The 19,529-nt window shown below is 44.3% G+C and overlaps 2 protein-coding genes across 2 annotated transcripts; one reads left to right on the top strand and one right to left on the bottom strand.

Annotated features, from left to right (window-relative positions):
• Nucleotides 1–930: 930 nt before the first annotated feature.
• On the bottom strand, nt 931–4,026 carry LOC307076106 (potassium-transporting ATPase subunit beta-like; the record flags this gene model as incomplete). The annotated part of the gene is made up of 7 exons (XM_079736981.1): nt 931–1,134; nt 1,246–1,338; nt 1,488–1,550; nt 1,871–2,073; nt 2,684–2,797; nt 2,937–3,065; nt 3,915–4,026. 7 exons carry the CDS (start codon nt 4,024–4,026, stop codon nt 931–933), a joined length of 918 nt encoding a protein of 305 aa, XP_079593107.1.
• Nucleotides 4,027–7,750: 3,724 nt separating this feature from the next.
• tmem255b (transmembrane protein 255B) lies at nt 7,751–19,295 on the top strand (the record flags this gene model as incomplete). Its single annotated transcript, XM_079736475.1, has 9 exons — nt 7,751–7,886; nt 8,513–8,574; nt 9,574–9,636; nt 12,965–13,054; nt 13,745–13,825; nt 15,540–15,622; nt 15,692–15,851; nt 18,399–18,491; nt 19,068–19,295. 9 exons carry the CDS (start codon nt 7,751–7,753, stop codon nt 19,293–19,295), a joined length of 996 nt encoding a protein of 331 aa, XP_079592601.1.
• Nucleotides 19,296–19,529: the final 234 nt, after the last annotated feature.

Here is a 19,529-nt window from a genome sequence, read left to right as displayed (position 1 = left end):
CTATATGATGTCATAATGGTATCTGTCAATCAACCGCCGGCGGCAATAGTGAACCGTCAAGCGCTTCATTTCCAGTTGGAAGGTCACTTAAAATAAATGGTACGAATGGTAACATAGGAGAAATCATAAAAAGCATGACTTCCTCCAATGTTTTAATGCATAATAAAACAAAAATATTTTTAGTTGAATAAAAATGGGATCTAAGCATAAATGCATTTTTTTCGGATTCTTGATGAAAATTGTATTTACTCAATAATTTACACATAAAGTAATATTAAGTCAGCTGTAACCAAGACCACAATCAATTATAGAATAAAGTGTCTATACTGTGTTGGTTAAATCATGGATTAATGACAAAAAAAGCTAGATGGATATATTTGATCCAACTGAAATACTACCACTAAGCGTTCAGGTGATATACTTTTAATCCAGGCCTATAACAAATGGCTGATTAATGGTCAAGGTTCACTATTAAGTGCGGCTCGCAGGTGTCTTAAATCGAAGTCACGAGGACAACTTCTTTATTGATCAAATGATAAGATACATATCAAGAAAAAAAACCCGGTTTGAAACACAATTTATTTGACAAAGTATTGAATATCCCATTTATTAACACAGCATACTTCTTAACATCAAGCCCTTTATTATACACTTTAAGTCACACCTTTATTGGCAAGAAGCAATGTTAACAATTTTTCAAACGAGAGAGAATAAAGGTGACAGAAGCCGGCCTGATGTATATTCAGGAGTTGTGATTTTATTTAAAGGAACCAAGACTGCAAACAAAGTGGTGTCCAAGCAGTGGTTATTTTTGGATATAATAACCAATTCTCCAAATAATTGAATGGTTCCGGTTAACTTGGAGCGGATATTTATATTACAGAGCCGTGGCCGTTATAAAAGAGGTTCTGATCATCATCGAGCTGATATTTACAGAGCAGAGCTGTGGTGGTGTGCACTGCTGGGGTTGGGGGGAACATGGAGGTTCTGGAGGGTGAAGACCACCTTCCCCTCGTACGGGTCGTGAATGTTCTCGTAGGTGATCTTATCTGCGACCACGCGGCACTGGAACTTGGCCGAGCGTTTCCCCGTCAGGCTGATTCTCACGGCCACCAGGGGGTTCAGGTAGTTGGGCTGCAAAACCAACCACACGCCGGTTATTGTCTAGCTATGTAGTCGGTCGGTTTTTTAATTGGATAGTTGTGGTTTTGGATGTTTAGTCCCTTGGTTAGTTAGTTGACTCACCTGGGCCAGTTTACCATAGTAGGGGTAGTAAGATCTATCCATGAGAGCAGTTTCTGGGAAGTACTCTATCTTCTTCACGTTCTCCTCTCCTTCCTACACGCACACACACACATATATACACACATCAATGGCTTGTCTTATGAACACACTACAAAGGTGTTAGTGTGTGAGTGTGTGTGTGTGTGTGTGTGTGTGTGTGTGTGTGTGTGTGTGTGTGTGTGTGTGTGTGTGTTCCCTCTCACCAGAACTGTACAGTTCACTTGTATGTCTTGGGTGTTGTTTTGGGATGGGATATAGTTGATAATCTGAAAAACAGAAACAGATAATCAGGGAGGGGACAGCTATATCTTCCATGCTCACTAGCCTAGGCGCCCTGCGATGACGCGGGATGTGCTAACTATTCTAGCGTTGAGACCTATCCTGTTTATCCAAATGATGACATAGGGCATGCTAACTAGCCACATGCTAAGACATACCCATGACATGCTAACTGGCCTAGCACTGAGACCTAACCTGTTCATCGAATTTATTACGCAGGACGTGCTAACTAACCTAGCACTAGGACATACCCTATTCATCTTAATGATGACACAGGGTGTGCTAACTAACTAGTGCTGGGACCTACCCTATTCATCTTAATGATGACACAGGGCATATCGCAGTTGTAGCCAAAGGTGGGGTCGTGCAGTCCGGAGCAGTTGCCAAGCTGGCTGATGGAGAAGGAGCAGGACTTCTTGGTGTGAGTACCAGGTAGAAATTTGTCCTGGAAAAAATACTTTCCCTTGGTGCAGTTGTGGTCACAGTCCTTCTGTAGAGTGTCGTTGTACTCTAAGAGAGAGGGACAGAGAGAGACAAGAGAAAGATGGTAAGTATGGGGATAAGGGTAAATGGCATTGTTAGTGGTTAGTGGTGTGTTCAGTGAGGTGATTGTTATTTTTTGTTTATGTTTTATATGGACAACGTGCAATTCAAAGTAATTGTACCACATTTGTTTGATAGAAGCTTATTTACATCGGCTGGCAGGGAGGATGATTTGAGCGAACACAAATCAATTGTTTGAGAGAACCCTCAAGAGTAGTGGAGGGATAGCAAAAGAGGTTGGGCAGGGAGGGGGATTAATCACAGGATGAGGGCGAAACATATAACTGTTTAGCAATTAATACATTCCTCAACCCTTGCATGGAATTAAGATGTACTTCTAGACATTTAAAATGATCTTGAACATACTAGAGGGTTCCTTCTCCTCATTTTCTATCTTACATAAAAATGTCATACCCAGGTATAACAAAATCACAATTTTATTTTAACCGCTGTGAACCGCTTGAACTGTTCTTTGTATTTATTTTGTAAGGGTAAGGAGTATGTTTAGAAATGTGATGATGGTACTAGGGTAGTTAGTGGTTATTAATGAGTCACGTGGGGTGATCAGGGTACTTACGCCCCAGGAACTTGTGAAGACAGGAGGACATCTTGCTCCAGCTTGCTTTGTCTGAGGAGTTGTAAGTGATCACTATATGCTCCTCATCATATTTATCTGGCCACACCATCACACCTGAGAGAGAGAGAGAGAGAGAGAGAGGGAGAGAGAGAGTTAGTATCTATAAGATATACAACATAAATAACATATATAGTTAGTATACAGTATATATAATTTATGCTTTATGATACACCATGTACTGTATACTGTATACCTGGCGACGGCAGTCGATCCTGGTAGTCCGGAGTGTACGGGTCCAGGGTGTACATCAGCGTCCAGATGGCCAGGCAGAAGAGCGCCGTCATCACCACGTAGAACGCCACGTAGTACAGGCTGATGTACACTACGGTAACCATAGCAACAAACCAGTTAGGGACTGCATTAAGGCAACCGTAGCAACGCACCGGTTAGAGTCTAAGCTACGGTAACCATAGCAGTCTGCTAAATGTGTAGTTGTAGACCTTAACTCTGGGAGGCTAGAGGAAGCTGGTGTATGATGATAGTTTCATCATCAGGCTGTGTGTTCTCTACGGCAGGTCAAGGTGTCCTCTGTGGAGGCCAAGCTTATTCCTTATCTTACACCTTAGTTTATCTTTACCTCGTGAACACTGAATACACACACTGAACACACACACTGACCTCCACAAGGGCGTGTGTGTGTTTGTATCTGTGCGTGTGTGTGCGAGAAGCAATGGATTGTACTCTGTGATCCATCTATTAACCGCTGAATACCTTTAGCTCTATACATTAATTGACTACTTAAAGGTGACATATTATACCACCAGGTGTGCGTGGGATTAGCCATTTCTAGCAGTTTTGAAAAACTGCCTCTTCTGACATCGCACCTGGTGGTATAATATGTCATCTTTAACACTTCTGTAAAATAACCATAAAAATAATACAATAAATAATAAATACAATAATAAATACAATAATGATATCATGATATCTATAGAGAGAATCGATCTATCTAGCATTTCTTAAGCTATGCATCGGGGCTCAAATTGGGTTGCGGTCCAGATGTATACCACAAGGTATTGTGGTTCCGGAAACCCACAGAACACTCTGAAAACTGTTAAAGAATCACTAATCCCAGTGTGCTCAGAGTGTCCTGAGTGCGTGGTTGGGTCCTGAGGTGAAGAGGTCTACACACCCCTGATCTATATAATATCAAGTCTGGTTCCGGTCCTACCCCATTTCTCAGGAGTTCTGCCAAACGAGGTCCCATTTTCTGAGTTCCAGACAAAACGTCCAAAGTCTTCACAGCGCTGACCGCACGTTCTCTTCTCCTTCAAGGCGGCCATGTCTCGCTCAACACAAAATCCTTCTTAAACTCTTTCTTTCCTTTCTTCTGCTGGGCTCTGGAGTCTGACGTTGCCACTTTGCTAACTAACTTTTAATGCATCTCCTTCTCCTCTCCTCCGTGGTTCTTCTCAGGGGGGTTTGGTGTTGGGCATGCTGTATTTATACGATAAGGACCACTCTCTCTCAAGCCGGAAGTGCTCAGAGAAACAATGTCCTTCAGCCCTCACCTTGAGATGAAGGTTTCAATGTTGAAACGTTGAAACGGTTTATGTTCTCCACCCATTGATATTCATTTGGCAACTACAACTACCCTTTTGGTTTGTGACCTACAAACATGGATATCTATCAATGTTTATGTACAGTACATGTCTGGTTGTCATGTAGACAGAAGAAGAGAAAAGCACGTCTCTTATTATCACTACAATGACATATGGTCTACTTGGCCTTTTAAGTGATTCCCCTTTTTCACAGCAGAGCTCTAGTTACCTCACGACATATTAGACAAGGCTGGTTACATATACATATTAATCCATAATGGGTAATGTAGCCAAAGGGATGCCCATTCATCATTTACCTTACAAAATGAAGAGAATTAAGAATGGATCTCCTTTCATCAAGCAGAAAAACCCTGACACGTTCTACCCAAACAGCTGCTCTCTGTATCGGACATTACAGTCGCTGTGGTGCGGTCATTCGTTACCATGAACGCCATAGGTTTGACTCCCCAACACACAGTCGCCCGCGCATGGGGAACGCCAATGACAGAGCCCACCACCATAGAGGATAACATTCCCAAACCCCTGGGCCATTTTCCCTCAAGACAAAAACAGAGCATTCTCTCCAGTCCTGGGGCCTCATCTCCTCTCCTCCAGTTCCACCCCTCCCTCGAACCTCCTCTCTCTGCTCCTGGACCTCCTATCTCTGCTCCTGGACCTCCTATCTCTGCTCCTGGACCCCCTCTCTCTGCTCCTGGACCTCCTCTCCCCTCCTGGACCCCCTCTCCTCTCCTGGACCTCCTCGCCACCCCTAGACCCCCTCTCCTATCCTAGACCTCCTCTCCTTAATCTCCTCTCTCCTATCCTAGACCTCCTCTCCTTGACCTCCTCTCTCCTATCCTAGACCTCCTCTCCTTGACCTCCTCTCTCCTATCCTAGACCTCCCCTCCTGGACCTCCTCTCTCCTATCCTAGACCTCCCCTCCTGGACCCCCTCTCCTCTCCTGGACCTCCTCTCCTCTCCTGGACCTCCTCTCCTCTCCTGGACCTCCTCTCTCCTATCCTAGACCTCCCCTCCTGGACCCCCTCTCCTCTCCTGGACCTCCTCTCCTCTCCTGGACTTCCTCTCCCCTCCTGGACCTCCTCTCCCCTGCTAGACCCCCTCTCCTCTCCTGGAGCTCCACTAAGTCTTTCAGGCGTGTTTCTGGTGAATTTGTGGTGTGTTTGTGGTGTGTTTGAGGCCTGAAAGGTCTGTTTCAGCGTGTTACAGGTGTGTTTCAGGCCTGTTTTTGGTGTGTTTCAGGTGTGTTTTAGATTTGTTTAAGCGTTTTGCAGGTTTTAAGCGATAGGTCTGTTTTTAGCGTGTCTCAGGTGTGTTCCAGGTGCTTTGAATGTTTTTTCCCGGATGTCTCAGAAACGTTTGAACATACTCTCACCAACGCTGCCCAAAGTGGACCTGAAGAGTGGACGTCTGTGGTTTATCGCGGGCCGCTAATGACGGTGTTTGGTGATATGTTATGTGACGTGGGCTGATAGGCTTCACAGGTGCCCTGTCTCTGACCTTGGCCTGGGGCTGGGGCTGGCACACGGCCAGAGATAATCCAAGGACACCCACCACCTTCTACATGTTCTTCTAACCGTTCAAAGAGACCTGCAAAGTGGTTGGTTTTTTTGCGTTCCTTTAAATAGCGTTCTTCTAAGTGTTTTTTCTAAATGTTCTTCTCCCTGTTCTTCCATCTGTTCCAAGGTTTTCATACCTGTCTTCCAACTGTTCTTCTGACTCAGTACATTATTGTAATGTTGGGTCGCTCTGTCCTCTGTCTGGTCGCAGGATGATGTCATAAATAAACAAACTAACCCTACATACCTCATATCCTGTTTCTACAGATCTTATTATATATCTTCCACCTCACAAAAGCTACTGGCCCAGGCCAACGTACATAAAAGTACAGTTTTTCCTACCTTAAATGTGTCTAAAACTAGTAGCATCGAGTAGTGAGGTTGCAAATTAAATCCAACTGAATACCCCGTCCCCATCCCTCCATTCCCACCGACTATGGTGACCTGTAATGCGGCTGGGAGGCTTGTGTACTTTCTCCCCCGGTATTTAATTATCAACACCTGTTGGGTTGTGGCTGACACCAGGACGATGCACCATTCTGACCGTAAGGTGGCAGTAAACACTCAGTTAGGACGTAAGGGAAGGTCAATGGATAATAAAGAATCTAACGACTAAACTGCATCTTGAGTGAAATACATTTTTGAGAAAGACAAATGAATTAATGAGAACGGCATTCCGCCAACTGGATTGAGATGTGTGTGTGTGCGTGTGTGTGTGTGTGTGTGTGTGTGCGTGCGTGCGTGTGTGCGTGCGTGCGTGTGTGTGTGTGTGTGTTATATCTCCCAATTTTTAATTCAGTGAAGCCTCAAAAACCACTGATTACTTTGTACACTTACCTGTTATATTCTGTTTACTAAAATAATAGTTCAATTATAACAAAGTCTGTACCTTTCTGTCTATGCTTAGGTCAGTTGAATGATTGTTCGTAGTTAGGGTTTAGACATTTAAGGGAAGTTTTATAGCAAGTTGGTTTAGTCGCTAGTATTAATTAGGCTGGAGAGCCAATGGTAACGTTGATGTTATGCCGATGCTGTTAGTCTTATGTTATTTCCATGCTAACCCATCAAAGTCATTGGGTGTAAAGGATGTTTTAAGGTACAACATCTTAAGAGTTCGTATAATATTCACTGTTGATTTTTTATTGTAATTTCTGTGATAATTTTTCTGACAGAATTTCAACTTACAATGGCCCTAAAATAAACATTTGTCCTACTCTAAGCCTACTCCTACTCTTGTGATTCCAAGGTAACGAGAACACAATGAGTCTTATATTCATGGGATTTTTCCCTTATTAAAACATATTCAAGAATATTATATTCCATTTCCATATTCCATATTCCAAGTCCGTTCCGCTAGTTGCCACTTAATTCTCCACACTACACCTGTAATGATGGCAATCATTCTCTCTCTCTCTCTCTCTCTCTCTCTCTCTCTCTCTCTCTCTCTCTCTCTCTCTCTCTCTCTCTCTCTCTCTCTCTCTCTCTCTCTCTCTCTCTCTCTCTCTCTCTCTCTCTCTCTCTCTCTCTCTCTCTCTCTCTCTCTCTCTCTCTCTCTCTCTCTCTCTCTCTCTCTCCGTCCGTCCGTCCGTCTTCTTGAAAGACCAATTCAAGGAATACGTCCAGATATGTGAGCGTCCCGGTTTGGCGTCGGCTGGCTGAAGACAGATTGAGGAAGTGGACCGGTGCGGAGGTATTGGTGTGGACGTATCGATATCGGGAGCAGATCTGAGGTAACTTCGTAGGCTACCCGTTGCATCGCGACGTGACAACAGGGGATGCATTGAGTCGTCAAAGTCACCGAAGGTCTCGACTTAAACACCTGGACTACTTTATTTTTACTTTGGATTTGTTATTTGCTTCCCTAATCGCGGAAGATCGGTGTAGTGAGAATGCAGCCGCCGGTGACCCAGCAGATCCCCCTGCAGACCCCCCTGCAGACCACCCAGCAGACCACCCAGCAGACCCTCCAGCAGACCGTCCAGACGACCCCCCAGCAGCCGAACAGCGACGACCAGGACCCGGCAGGTGTCTTTAGTCCCACCGCTGCTTTTGCTGCGTTTCTCAGGAGATCTGTGAAGTGTGTGATAGATAGAAGTGTGTGTTCGAGTGCCTGTGTGTATGTGTGTGCGAGCGCACGCGGAAGAGAGATATCCAATTGTTTAATTAGCTTTTTAGCATAAACATACCCATGTTCTTTCAATTAATAATAAAAATACATTCTGACCAAACATTATTTATGTCCTTGACATCAAGACTTTTCTAGCTAATATGCCTCCTCTGTCTGTCTGTCTGTCTGTCTGTCTGTCTGTCTCCCTCTCTCTCCCTCTCTCTCCCTCTCCCTCTCTCTCTCTCTCTCTCTCTCTCTTGCTCTCTCCCTCTCTCTCTCTCTCTTTCTCTCTTTCCATCTCTCTCTCTGTCTCTCTCTCCCTCTCCCTCTCTCTCTCTCTCTCTCTCCCTCTCTCTCTCTCTCTTTCTCTCTTTCCATCTCCCTCTCTCTCTCTCTCTCTCTCTCTGTCTCTCTCTCTCTCTCTCCCTCTCTCTCTCTCTCTCTGTCTCTCCCTCTCTCTTAGAATGCTTTAACAAGCGGAAGCTGAGGGCTCACCAACTCACCGGCGTCCTGTTCGCCCTCTCCCTGGTGGTGTTGGTGGTAGGTCTGGTCTGCGCCTCACTCACCGAAAACGTAGCGGTATCCGGCTACTACTCCGGAGTCATAGTGAGTAAGGCCTTCCTCAGCCAACTCCAACATACGAATCCTTTATTGGGCAGACAGAAAATGATTAATTGACATGAATTTAAACATCTGTAGAGCTGTTGGTCAGCATCACAGTTAGTTGCAAGATTTCAACTACACTCGTACAGCAATAAAATATGAGAAGGAATCTACTGGTGGTTATTTTGCTGCCATGTACAGTCGTCATAACAACATCCTCTAGTCAAAGTAGTTATTCTACATCTACGGTCATAACAACACCCACTATTTAAAGTAGTTATTCTACATGTACGATCATAAAAACCTACGCTAGTTAAAGTAGTTATTCTTCTTGTATGATCATAACAACATCTACTAGTTATAATAGTTCTTCTTCATCTATGGTTGACATAACAACATCATCAGGTAGGGTTATGGTGTGTTTGAGATGCCTCGTACACCACCCGCACGAGCTGCAAAGTGGGAAATCTCCCAGCTTTCTTGCGACATTTCACCGAGGCACGCCCCCTTTTAACCTGTCCCAATTACCTTTCCACCAAGTCCACCAAGTTTAGCGATGTTAACTGTGCGACTCGACAAACAATGATGGCTGCGCCCATAATGAGATGTATTTTCTTTGTATTTGTGCCACGTTGGTCATTTTAATGTTGATTTCAAATGCTCTTGCACACTTGATTACATTGCTGCTTTAATCCGTTCACCAATTTATCCATTGCACAGTCTTGCTGTTCGTGCAATACAATATAAAGTTTTGTTGTTTGTTTTGGAGCTGGTTTGCTAAAAAGGCTCATGTATCTAACAATGACAATGACCAGCCAATGACTGTCCTTCCCTGCCTCGTCTTGTAGCGATGCCCACAAACTCAAACGGGAACGCTGTAAGTGCTACAAGCCAGGAAATGAGGTCAACTCGTGCCACTCGTTCGGTTGGTGTACGAGGCATCTCGAACACACCTTTAGGGTGAGGAACAATGTGTAAAGCTGCCTCCTCCTGTTCTTCCAGTTGACTTTCGGAGCGTTCCTAGGCCTCGTTGGGATGCACCTCCAGGAGAACAGACGGCACATGGTGAGTCCTACCTGGTCCAGGTTCCAACAGTTCATCTGAACCTACCAGATACACGTACCAGTAATAGTACCTACCTGGTCCAGGTACCAACAGGTGTAACAGAACCTACCAGATACACGTACCAGTATTAGTACCTACCTGGTCCAGGTACCAACAGGTGTAACAGAACCTACCAGATACACGTACCAGTAATAGTACCTACCTGGTCCAGGTACCAACAGGTGTAACAGAACCTACCAGATACACGTACCAGTAATATTACCTACCAGATGCAGGGGCTGGATTGGTTCTGGCATGGTCACATGACCGACCATGTGAAGGTAGATTATATTAGTATCAGTGTGATCATTTTGCTTCTCCTGGAGCCACCTAGTCAAAGAACATACCTGTAACTCATATCAAAATACCTGGAGCAGAGATACCTGAGGCAGAGCTCCCTGGAATAAGAGTACCAGGAGCAGGCTCAGGTGATCCCAGCTGAAATGTTGCTAAACATGCTACCGGGCCAATACCTGAACCCTGACCCGACCTGCTCCTTTACACTTGAAGGTGAGGGTCCACTAATACCTGTAGTGTCTGATGGTGTCTTCTAGAAGAAGGAACTGTCTACTTAAAGACTGGTGTCTTCTAGAAGGAGGAACTGTCTTCTTAAAGACTGGGGTCTTCGAGAAGGAGGAACTGGGGTCTTCTAGAAGAGGAACTGTCTTCTTAAAGACTGATGTCTGCTAGAAGAAGGAACTGTCTTCTTAAAGACTGGTGTCTTCTAGAAGGAGGAACTGTCTTCCTAAAGACTGGTGTCTTCTAGAAGAAGGAACTGTCTTCCTAAAGATTGGTGTCTTCTAGAAGGAGGAACTGTCTTCTTAAAGACTGGTGTCTTCTAGAAGGAGGAACTGTCTTCTTAAAGGTTGGTGTCTTCTAGAAGGAGGAACTGTCTTCCTAAAGACTGGTGTTTTCTAGAATGAGGAACTGTCTTCTTAAAGACTGGTGTCTTCTTGCATGGTAAAGAAACAAATCTGTTAGCTCTTGATTTATTTCCTGTGACATATGCGTCTGGCCCCCCTCCTGTCGGACAGATTTCCAGCAGACCTGGCCCAGGTCGGGCAAATCACAACTATTTATCTAATATGGCCATGTTAGATATGATGACTATGCAAGATCTATACAATTGCGTCAATACAATTAGAATTGTGGGGGTGACCATTTTGGTCAGCCTTCGTTGATAATGCCCCTCGGAAAATGAAAACTTAACTGAGAGGTGCCAGGCAAATATGTATTTGTGAATGGGTCAGGCAATGTAAGGCAAAGACCCTTAAGGCCTGCTTCATTCACGTTTTTTTCAAATGGTTTACATTGAAATTTGGGATGCCATTGCAAGATGCTCTGTAAGAATGCTACCATGTAGCATCTATCATGTAACTATAACAGTCCTCTGAGCTCCATGGGTAGATCCCCACCCATGTGTAAAAAACCCCTAATGTATTCTCAGCCCAGGTGACCCAGTAATCAGGTGACTAGGTGATCAGGTGATCAGGTGACCTGCACATCTCCAGTATCATCCTGATACCGGACCCCTGGAACAATTCTAACCCTAACTGTGGACCTTGTCAGGGATAAATTATCTATTCTTTAATAAATATATAATTATATGTGATATTATATGTATTGTATAATTATATATATTTTTTATATACTATGTAAACCATTTATTGTAATATGTATAATATAATAAATCAACATTACATATATATTATATATATTATATAATTATATATATCTTTTATTATGAGATATATATATAATATATTTACATATAAATTATTTATAAAGCAAATATTGCAAGATTGTATATGATATATATTTACCTAACATATAATATCCTCCCCTTTGTGTTTATAATGTTGAACACTGCTCGATTCTAGTGTTGACTAAAGTTTGTTTATTGGTATTGTCAGTCGTCACCTTTTAGCGTAGTATCTTTACTAGTAAGAAGTGAACACATATAAACTGAAGTAAACAGAGAACGAGGGGTATGTATGCGTGTGTGTGTGTGTGTGTGTGTGTGTGTGTGTGTGTGTGTGTTTGTGCGCACATGTGTGTGTTTGTGTGGTATGTAAATAATGAATGAGGTGTTGTGTGCTCATGTCCCAATCTTATGTTACGATGCAGCCGAAATGTTAGTGCATTTACAAACATACTGATTCAGTGTGAGAGGGTATGGCGTTTATTTTACAATACTATACTTTAGAAAGCAGGAGAAAGAAGAGAGGAGAAAGAGATAAAGAGAGACTGATAGAAAGAGTGATTTAGAGATAGAGAGCAACAGAGAGAGTGAGAGCGAGAGAGCGATAGACAGGGATAGAGAGATTTTCAGTCCATGGTATCTGAGTGTCTTGTCAGCTTCTTTGCTTGTTACATTTTAATGACCGTAGCAACGCTGGTGTATGTTACACCGCCCTTATCTACAGTTGCACACTCACATGCATACTCAAGCAAGGCATCTCACTGCTGCTCCAAGCCTCTCTACACTGGACACTGGATTGATGTCTACACTGGTAATCAGAGTTGTGAACAGGTTTGGCCCAGCACATACGCAGCTAAGCACCGGCTTAGGGTCCACGTAGCCACCAGAGGGCTCCCAAGAGCACTGGAAAATAACTGTCCCACCAAAGAGCTGATCATTATATAATGTTGAGCTCCAAAGGATCCAGGGATGGGCCACGGACTGGTTGTACATACTTCAAACTAAATCTAAACCAAGGAGGGAACAATATAGTCTGAGCCGAGACACAATCATTCACGTGGAATCGATGACAAATGGAAGGACGCTGTGTATTGGACTAGTTGGTCAGAGCTCCCTGCTGTGTCCGAAGACCAAATTGGCACTATGATTTGGTCACAAATCTGCCAATTTGTCTGTATATATTAAATACAAATAAAATAAATACATTTACATTTTATTATATATATAAAGATTATATAATGATGATTATTATTACTGTTATTATATTATATGAAATTAATATATAATATATTATTACCTATGACCTACGTCATGCAGGTAGCAGCGGTCACAGGTGTTAAATTATATAACATATGACGTATGATATTATGTTGACTAGTATGTCTTGTCTCTCTTTCCCTCTCCTCTCCTCTCCCCCTCTCCTCTCCACCTCTTCCCCACCTCTTCCTACTCTTCTCCCCCTCTCCTCTCTCCTCTCCACCTCTTCCCCACCTCTTCCTACTCTTCTCCCCCTCTCCTCTCTCCAACCCCTCCTCTCTCCTCTCCCCATCCCTTCTCCACCTCTCTTCCTCCTCTTCGTCTCTCCAGTTGATAGCTGCTATAATCTTCATCAGTCTTGGAGTCATTGCTGCCTTCTTCTGTGCCATTCTCGACGGGGTGATCGCTGGGGAGTGGATAGTATGTATCACACGTTAACAACCCAACCTTCACAACCACACCTTCACCGTCACACCAATCCTGTCACTCGATCACAGCCACACCTTCACTGGCACACCTTCACAACCACACCTTCAATGTTACACAATCACAAACACACCTTCACATCCACACCTTAATAACCACACCTTCACACCAATCCTATCACTCGATCACAGCCACACCTTCACTGGCACACCTTCACAACCACACCTTTAATATCACACAATCACAAACACACCTTCACATCCACACCTTAATAACCACACCTTCAAAACCACACCTTCACAACCACACCTCAGAACCACACCTTCACAACCACACCTCCACTATCACACCTCAGAACCACACCTTCACAGCCACACATTCACAGCCACACCTCCACTATCACACCTCAGAACCACATGTTAATGATCAAAACTCCACTGTCCCACCTTCACTGTCACACTTTCACAACCTCACCCACACCTTCACAACCAGATGTTCATTAACATACATTAACAACCACGAGTTCACTATCACACGTTCACAACCAGACGTTCATAACCAGACGTCCACAACCAGACGTCCACAACCACACGTTCACAACCACACGTTCACCGTCACTGTCAGTAATCAAACCTCCCTATCGTTCGCATCACATGACTTCACCTGAGGTGTGCTGTTGTGCAGGACATTCAGCCGCTGCTGGATGGCAGCTGTGACTTCTATTCAAGTCCCCTGGGATATGGCTACGACACCTACTACACACAGGTACTAGTACTACAACACAATACTACACAGAGGTACTAGTACTACTAGTACTATACTAATAGAGGTACTAATAATATGCCTTCTACTGGAAACACAGAAACCCCTGATGGGGAAATTATTAGTTGAGAGAAGAGCTCCCTCAAGTGGGGAAGGGCACTCTCTAAAGTTGCAACACTGGGCGTCTCTAAAGTTGTAATCTTATGTTCCCTGGCCGTGCAGCGTCTGGTGGTCAGTAGACAGTACTGCATGCTTTGACCGTTTTTTAGATTGGATTTGAACCAGATCCGATCTAACTCACTGTCAAAGCATGCAGTACTGTCTAATGACCACCACACGCTCTGGGCACACAAATGTCTTTTTTTTTTTCGATTTGGAAATCACATTTTTGGCTATGCAGGATCACGTAATCCGTCTCACTTTTGTGCGCATTTTTCAAAGCAACATTGGATTGTATCTCCTTGATCATGATACATACTTTTAGGGTTACCAAATCCGGTTACCAGTGCTCTAAATGAAACTAGCCTACATATCACACTACTGGCTATGTAGGTCAAAAACAGGTCAAATATGTTGCATGATTTTTTAAGATTGAAAGTTTTATCATTTGATGAGACAGAAAACAGCACAATAAAAACAGACAGACAGACATAATTGTACAGGCTTTGTCCAATCAGTTAGAGACGCCACAAGTAGTGATGTTATGGTTTGCGTCGAGGCATCGGGGCGTGTGTCGAGGACCTCGGCTCCTCCCCCCAGCGGAGCTCCGTACCGAGTAGGATTCACATAGGCGAAATGACGTAGCGTGTGACGTTCGAGCCTTCATATCGGGCTGTTCCGCGATATGGGTTCGCAATTGGAACATCATTTACAAAAAGAAGACACTACCCAGTTCCAAGATCACTTTAATGGCTATTGAATTAATCACACTCATTCTCAATCATCATGCAGTTTTATTATTACAATTATTACTGTAGTTGATAAGACATTCTATTTTGCCCGGGATGACTTAAAATCTTTGTCAAATGATTTATTTTCTACCATGAGCTCTGGAGATATTAATGAACCGCACCCTCACACGTATCACTGAAATTACTTTAATTTTCAAATGTTTTGATGTTGTACGAAGCAAACATCACATCATCACAGGAGACTCTTTCTTTCGTCATAATTTCATTCACCACTTGGTGTCCCTAGCGTACTCATTTGAAGCTTCGGTCTAACCACTTTGGTGGTTCATCTGGCTGCGAGGCTTTGACGTTTCATGAGGTATCATCTCGGCACCACTAGCCACAAGATGTGAATCACCTCCATGTCAAAATAATGTCAAAAACCCACACGAAACCCACAAGAAAAAAACAATGCATCATAATCGTAGGGGGGGGGGGTTGTATCATGACCCTACGGACTTCAGGGGGGCTTCACTCCGTCTGTGCACGGCACCTTCTCAACGAGCAGGTGTGCGCCTGCAGCCAGAGGGGGCGCCAATATACCAATTCCCCACACAATGTTATTTACTTCATTGAAAACCACTTCGCGGCGCGTTTTTATTTTTTACTGCTCGTTGCGCCCCCCATGTCATTTGGCGCCCCCCACAAATATGGCGCCCCCCACAAATATGGCTCCCCGGGCGGCTGCCTGGTTCGCCCGTGCATAAAACCGCCACTGAATGATAGATAAGCATTGTTAATTTCCACCCTCACCTCCCCTTCCTCAGATTCAGTGTCCCTCGCAGCAAGACAGAGGATGCAAGCTGAAAGTCAGGCGCGACAGCTGTTACTGCTGCTACCGCTGTGATAGGTATTAACACACTTTATCAATGTATTGCAATATAATATAATGTACTAACATTATATTGTCTGCTCTCAGCCATCACATTTTAGACCAGTACTATATTTTCGAGGGGGTGAACAACTGCTGGGATGTCGTCCACCTCCACCGGCTGCTCTGGACCTCTGTGTGCCTCAACATCCTTGCTGTCACCCTGGGAATCATCACCGCCGCACTGCTTGGAGCGTACAAGGACCTGGTGAGCTGGACTACCCCATATATATATATAGAGAGAGAGAGAGAGAGAGAGAGAGTGAGAGAGAGAGAGAGAGAGAGAGAGAGACAGACATTCAGTATATGTATATATATATAATACAAATGGCAACTATGGCATTATTATTATTATTATTATGACTATTTAATTATATAATTATATTGAAGAACAAATTATAAAAAATCTTTTAAAATCTCAAAATTCTACAGTGTGCATATTGCGTAGACACTGGCATTATAATCATATGAACGGAAGAATAAAAACGAATCAAGCAGTCGAGAACATATGGCGATGTGCGTCCATAATTCGACACACACATATTGATTTTGTTTGATATCCTATAGTAATTTTGATATTATAATTGGATAGATTAGTTTAAGAGACATTTAATACATTTTATTTATTTAAGACAGACAGAACAACCACAATGATAACCGCACTGATGAATTCAGTTTAACGATCAATATTCAGCCATTAAACAGTCTAATGACAATTTATTCCAGATTAGTCTTGTTTACACATTGTACAATCAAGTGCCAATCAAAAACCACGTTCAATATCAAGATCAGCGATATACGAGTGAATTATCGTCTTGAGAACAAAACTAATATGAAAGAAACATGTCCTTTTTCAACAAGCTATCTTGATTTGCAAGGGAATATTGTTCTATCCTCTAACATTCATTACCCTTTTTAATTATGAAAGTTATAGGAATAACGAATAATAATGAATCAAGGTGTTGACCACTCCATCCATACTCTGTGTACATGGCATTCCGTCTCAGACACAAGAACGCAGTTATTGTATTTGGCGTATATTCCCACAAGAGAAGCAACTTCTCCCTCCGGGCAGAAAGCAGGGCTGAGGTCATCACAGCCAATTTAGGGGCGGGGCAGGCGTGCTTTGGCACATCTCGGTGCAATAAACTGGTGATAGAAATGCATACCAACTTGGTATGGTTTGATTCGGTGCAGCCAAGAGTGCCAATGGAACAGGGGCAGGGCAGAGGGCTGAGCTGTGGATTGAGGCAGTGGGGTGTTGATTGTGATGGTTGATTGATTGATTGACATTTTTATTTTGAACATGTAAAAGAAAAACAGAAATTGTCCTACAAAAAACAATGATGTTACACAAAATAGTAAGCATAATTAGATACACAAATGAAAAACATTTGCGGATTGGAATAACCTGTTCGAAATATTTGATGATTGACAACTATGATTGACGTTTCACATTGTAGCCTTACAGCTAGTCCCTTCACAGTGTAGCCCTACAGCTCGTCTTCACACAGTGTAGCCCTACAGCTGGTCCCTTCACAGTGTAGCCCTACAGCTCGTCTTCACACAGTGTAGCCCTACAGCTGGTCCCTTCACAGTGTAGCCCTACAGCTAGTCTGTTACCAGTGTAGCCCTACAGCTAGTCTGTTACCAGTGTAGCCCTACAGCTAGTCTGTTACCAGTGTAGCCCTACAGCTGGTCTGTTACCAGTGTAGCCCTACAGCTAGTCTGTTACCAGTGTAGCCCTACAGCTAGTCTGTTACCAGTGTAGCCCTACAGCTAGTCTGTTACCAGTGTAGCCCTACAGCTAGTCTGTTACCAGTGTAGCCCTACAGCTGGTCTGTTACCAGTGTAGCCCTACAGCTAGTCTGTTACCAGTGTAGCCCTACAGCTAGTCTGTTACCAGTGTAGCCCTACAGCTAGTCTGTTACCAGTGTAGCCCTACAGCTGGTCTGTTACCAGTGTAGCCCTACAGCTAGTCTGTTACCAGTGTAGCCCTACAGCTAGTCTGTTACCAGTGTAGCCCTACAGCTGGTCTGTTACCAGTGTACCCCTACAGCTAGTCTGTTACCAGTGTAGCCCTACAGCTAGTCCCTTCACAGTGTAGCCCTACAGCTAGTCTGTTACCAGTGTAGCCCTACAGCTAGTCTGTTTACAGTGCAGCCCTACAGCTAGTCTGTTTACAGTGTAGCCCTACAGCTAGTCTGTTACCAGTGTAGCCCTACAGCTAGTCTGTTACCAGTGTAGCCCTACAAGTAGTCTGTTTATAGTGTAGCCCTACAGCTAGTCTGTTACCGGTGTAGCCCTACAGCTAGTCTGCTACCAGTGTAGCCCTACAGCTAGTCTTCTTACTCAGTGTACCTAAAGTTGACATTGAACACCTTTTTTCTTTGTGCAGGAATCATGGCACTTTTCTGGGGTAGGATATCTTTGTAACGCAACAGGAAACATGCGTAACTCTGCCACTTGCATTCATCGTTTCTTGGCCAGGCTCTTTGCCATTTCACTCCCGAGAAGTTCACATTGTAGCTCGATCCAAGATTACGTCGATACCAACTGTGTTCTGGGATATGTAGTCTTTATCTATAGGTCACTTAATTACTGTGTATGTTACTGTGGGATGCACCCACCTAGACGGGGTCATCGCTGCACCTAGTCTTTATTAAGGTGTATTTTGGATATGTAGTCTTTATTAACAGGGTGTTCTGGTATATTTAGGCTTTATTAACTGTTTGTACTGGAATATGTTCTGCAGCCCAAGCCGTCCCTCCATGTGACTCCATGCCCGGCAGCCCTCCCCAGCTACCTCTACAACCCCACCCAGCACATGATGACCTACCCCATGCAGGTACACACACACACACACACACACACACACACACACACACACACACACACACACACACACACACACACACACACACACACACACACACACACACATCGCCTTACCAATAATCACACACACACATACACATACACAATAACACACAGACACACAAACACACACCTTTACAAACACGTATACAAGAGAAACTTGCTTTTTTTGGGGGGGATCGCTCATGTGACTCCGGCAGCTTCCAAAACAAAATCAACTTGATTCTGTTCTTAACCAAACCTAAATATAAACACTCAAACACACACGCACAGCCATAGCCACAGCCACACACACACACACACACGCACACGCGCACGCGCACACGCACACACACGCACACACACACACACACACACACACACACACACACACCGTATCACTAAACACCCCTACCATCTAGCATTAGTTAAGAATCATCCGTTGAAGGCATATTGAAGGTATAAAACGGTATCCATTTTGAGATATAACCCATAATCCATGTATCCCAGCCATAACTTAAATGAGATGCGGCAGCTTAACGACCTCATGTCATGTGATCCCCCCCAGCCCTACCCGACCCACCCGGTGATGCACACCCCACAGTACCACCCTGAGGGGCAGCACCACGCCTCCGACCAGTCCCGGGGGCCAGGGCTGCCGCCGCCTCACCCCCCCGCCCAGCCTAACCAGGAGGACGGGGGGCACCCTGACCTCTACACCCTCACCCCTGATGCCCCCGTGCTCTACGCCGCGGCCTACACCCCCTTCGTGAAGCCCCCGCCTTACGCCTACTAGTGACCTCCTGACGACCTTCTTTCATGGCCACGCCTCCCGTCCTCACAGGACGGAGCGTCCCGTCCTCCTGGACATAGCGTCCCGTCCTCCTGGACGTAGCGTCCTGTCTTTATAGGACGTAGGGTCCTTCCTTTATAGGACGTAGCGTCCTTCCTTTATAGGACGTAGCGTCCTTCCTTTATAGGACGTAGGGTCCTGTCTTTATAGGACGTAGCATCCCGTCCTCATTGGATG

Source organism: Pollachius pollachius (assembly GCF_949987615.1).
Source record: "Pollachius pollachius genome assembly, chromosome: 5".
Lineage (NCBI taxonomy): Eukaryota > Metazoa > Chordata > Actinopteri > Gadiformes > Gadidae > Pollachius > Pollachius pollachius.
The sequence above is the reverse complement of the archived record's forward strand: the minus strand, read 5'-3'. Positions and strand labels throughout refer to the sequence as shown.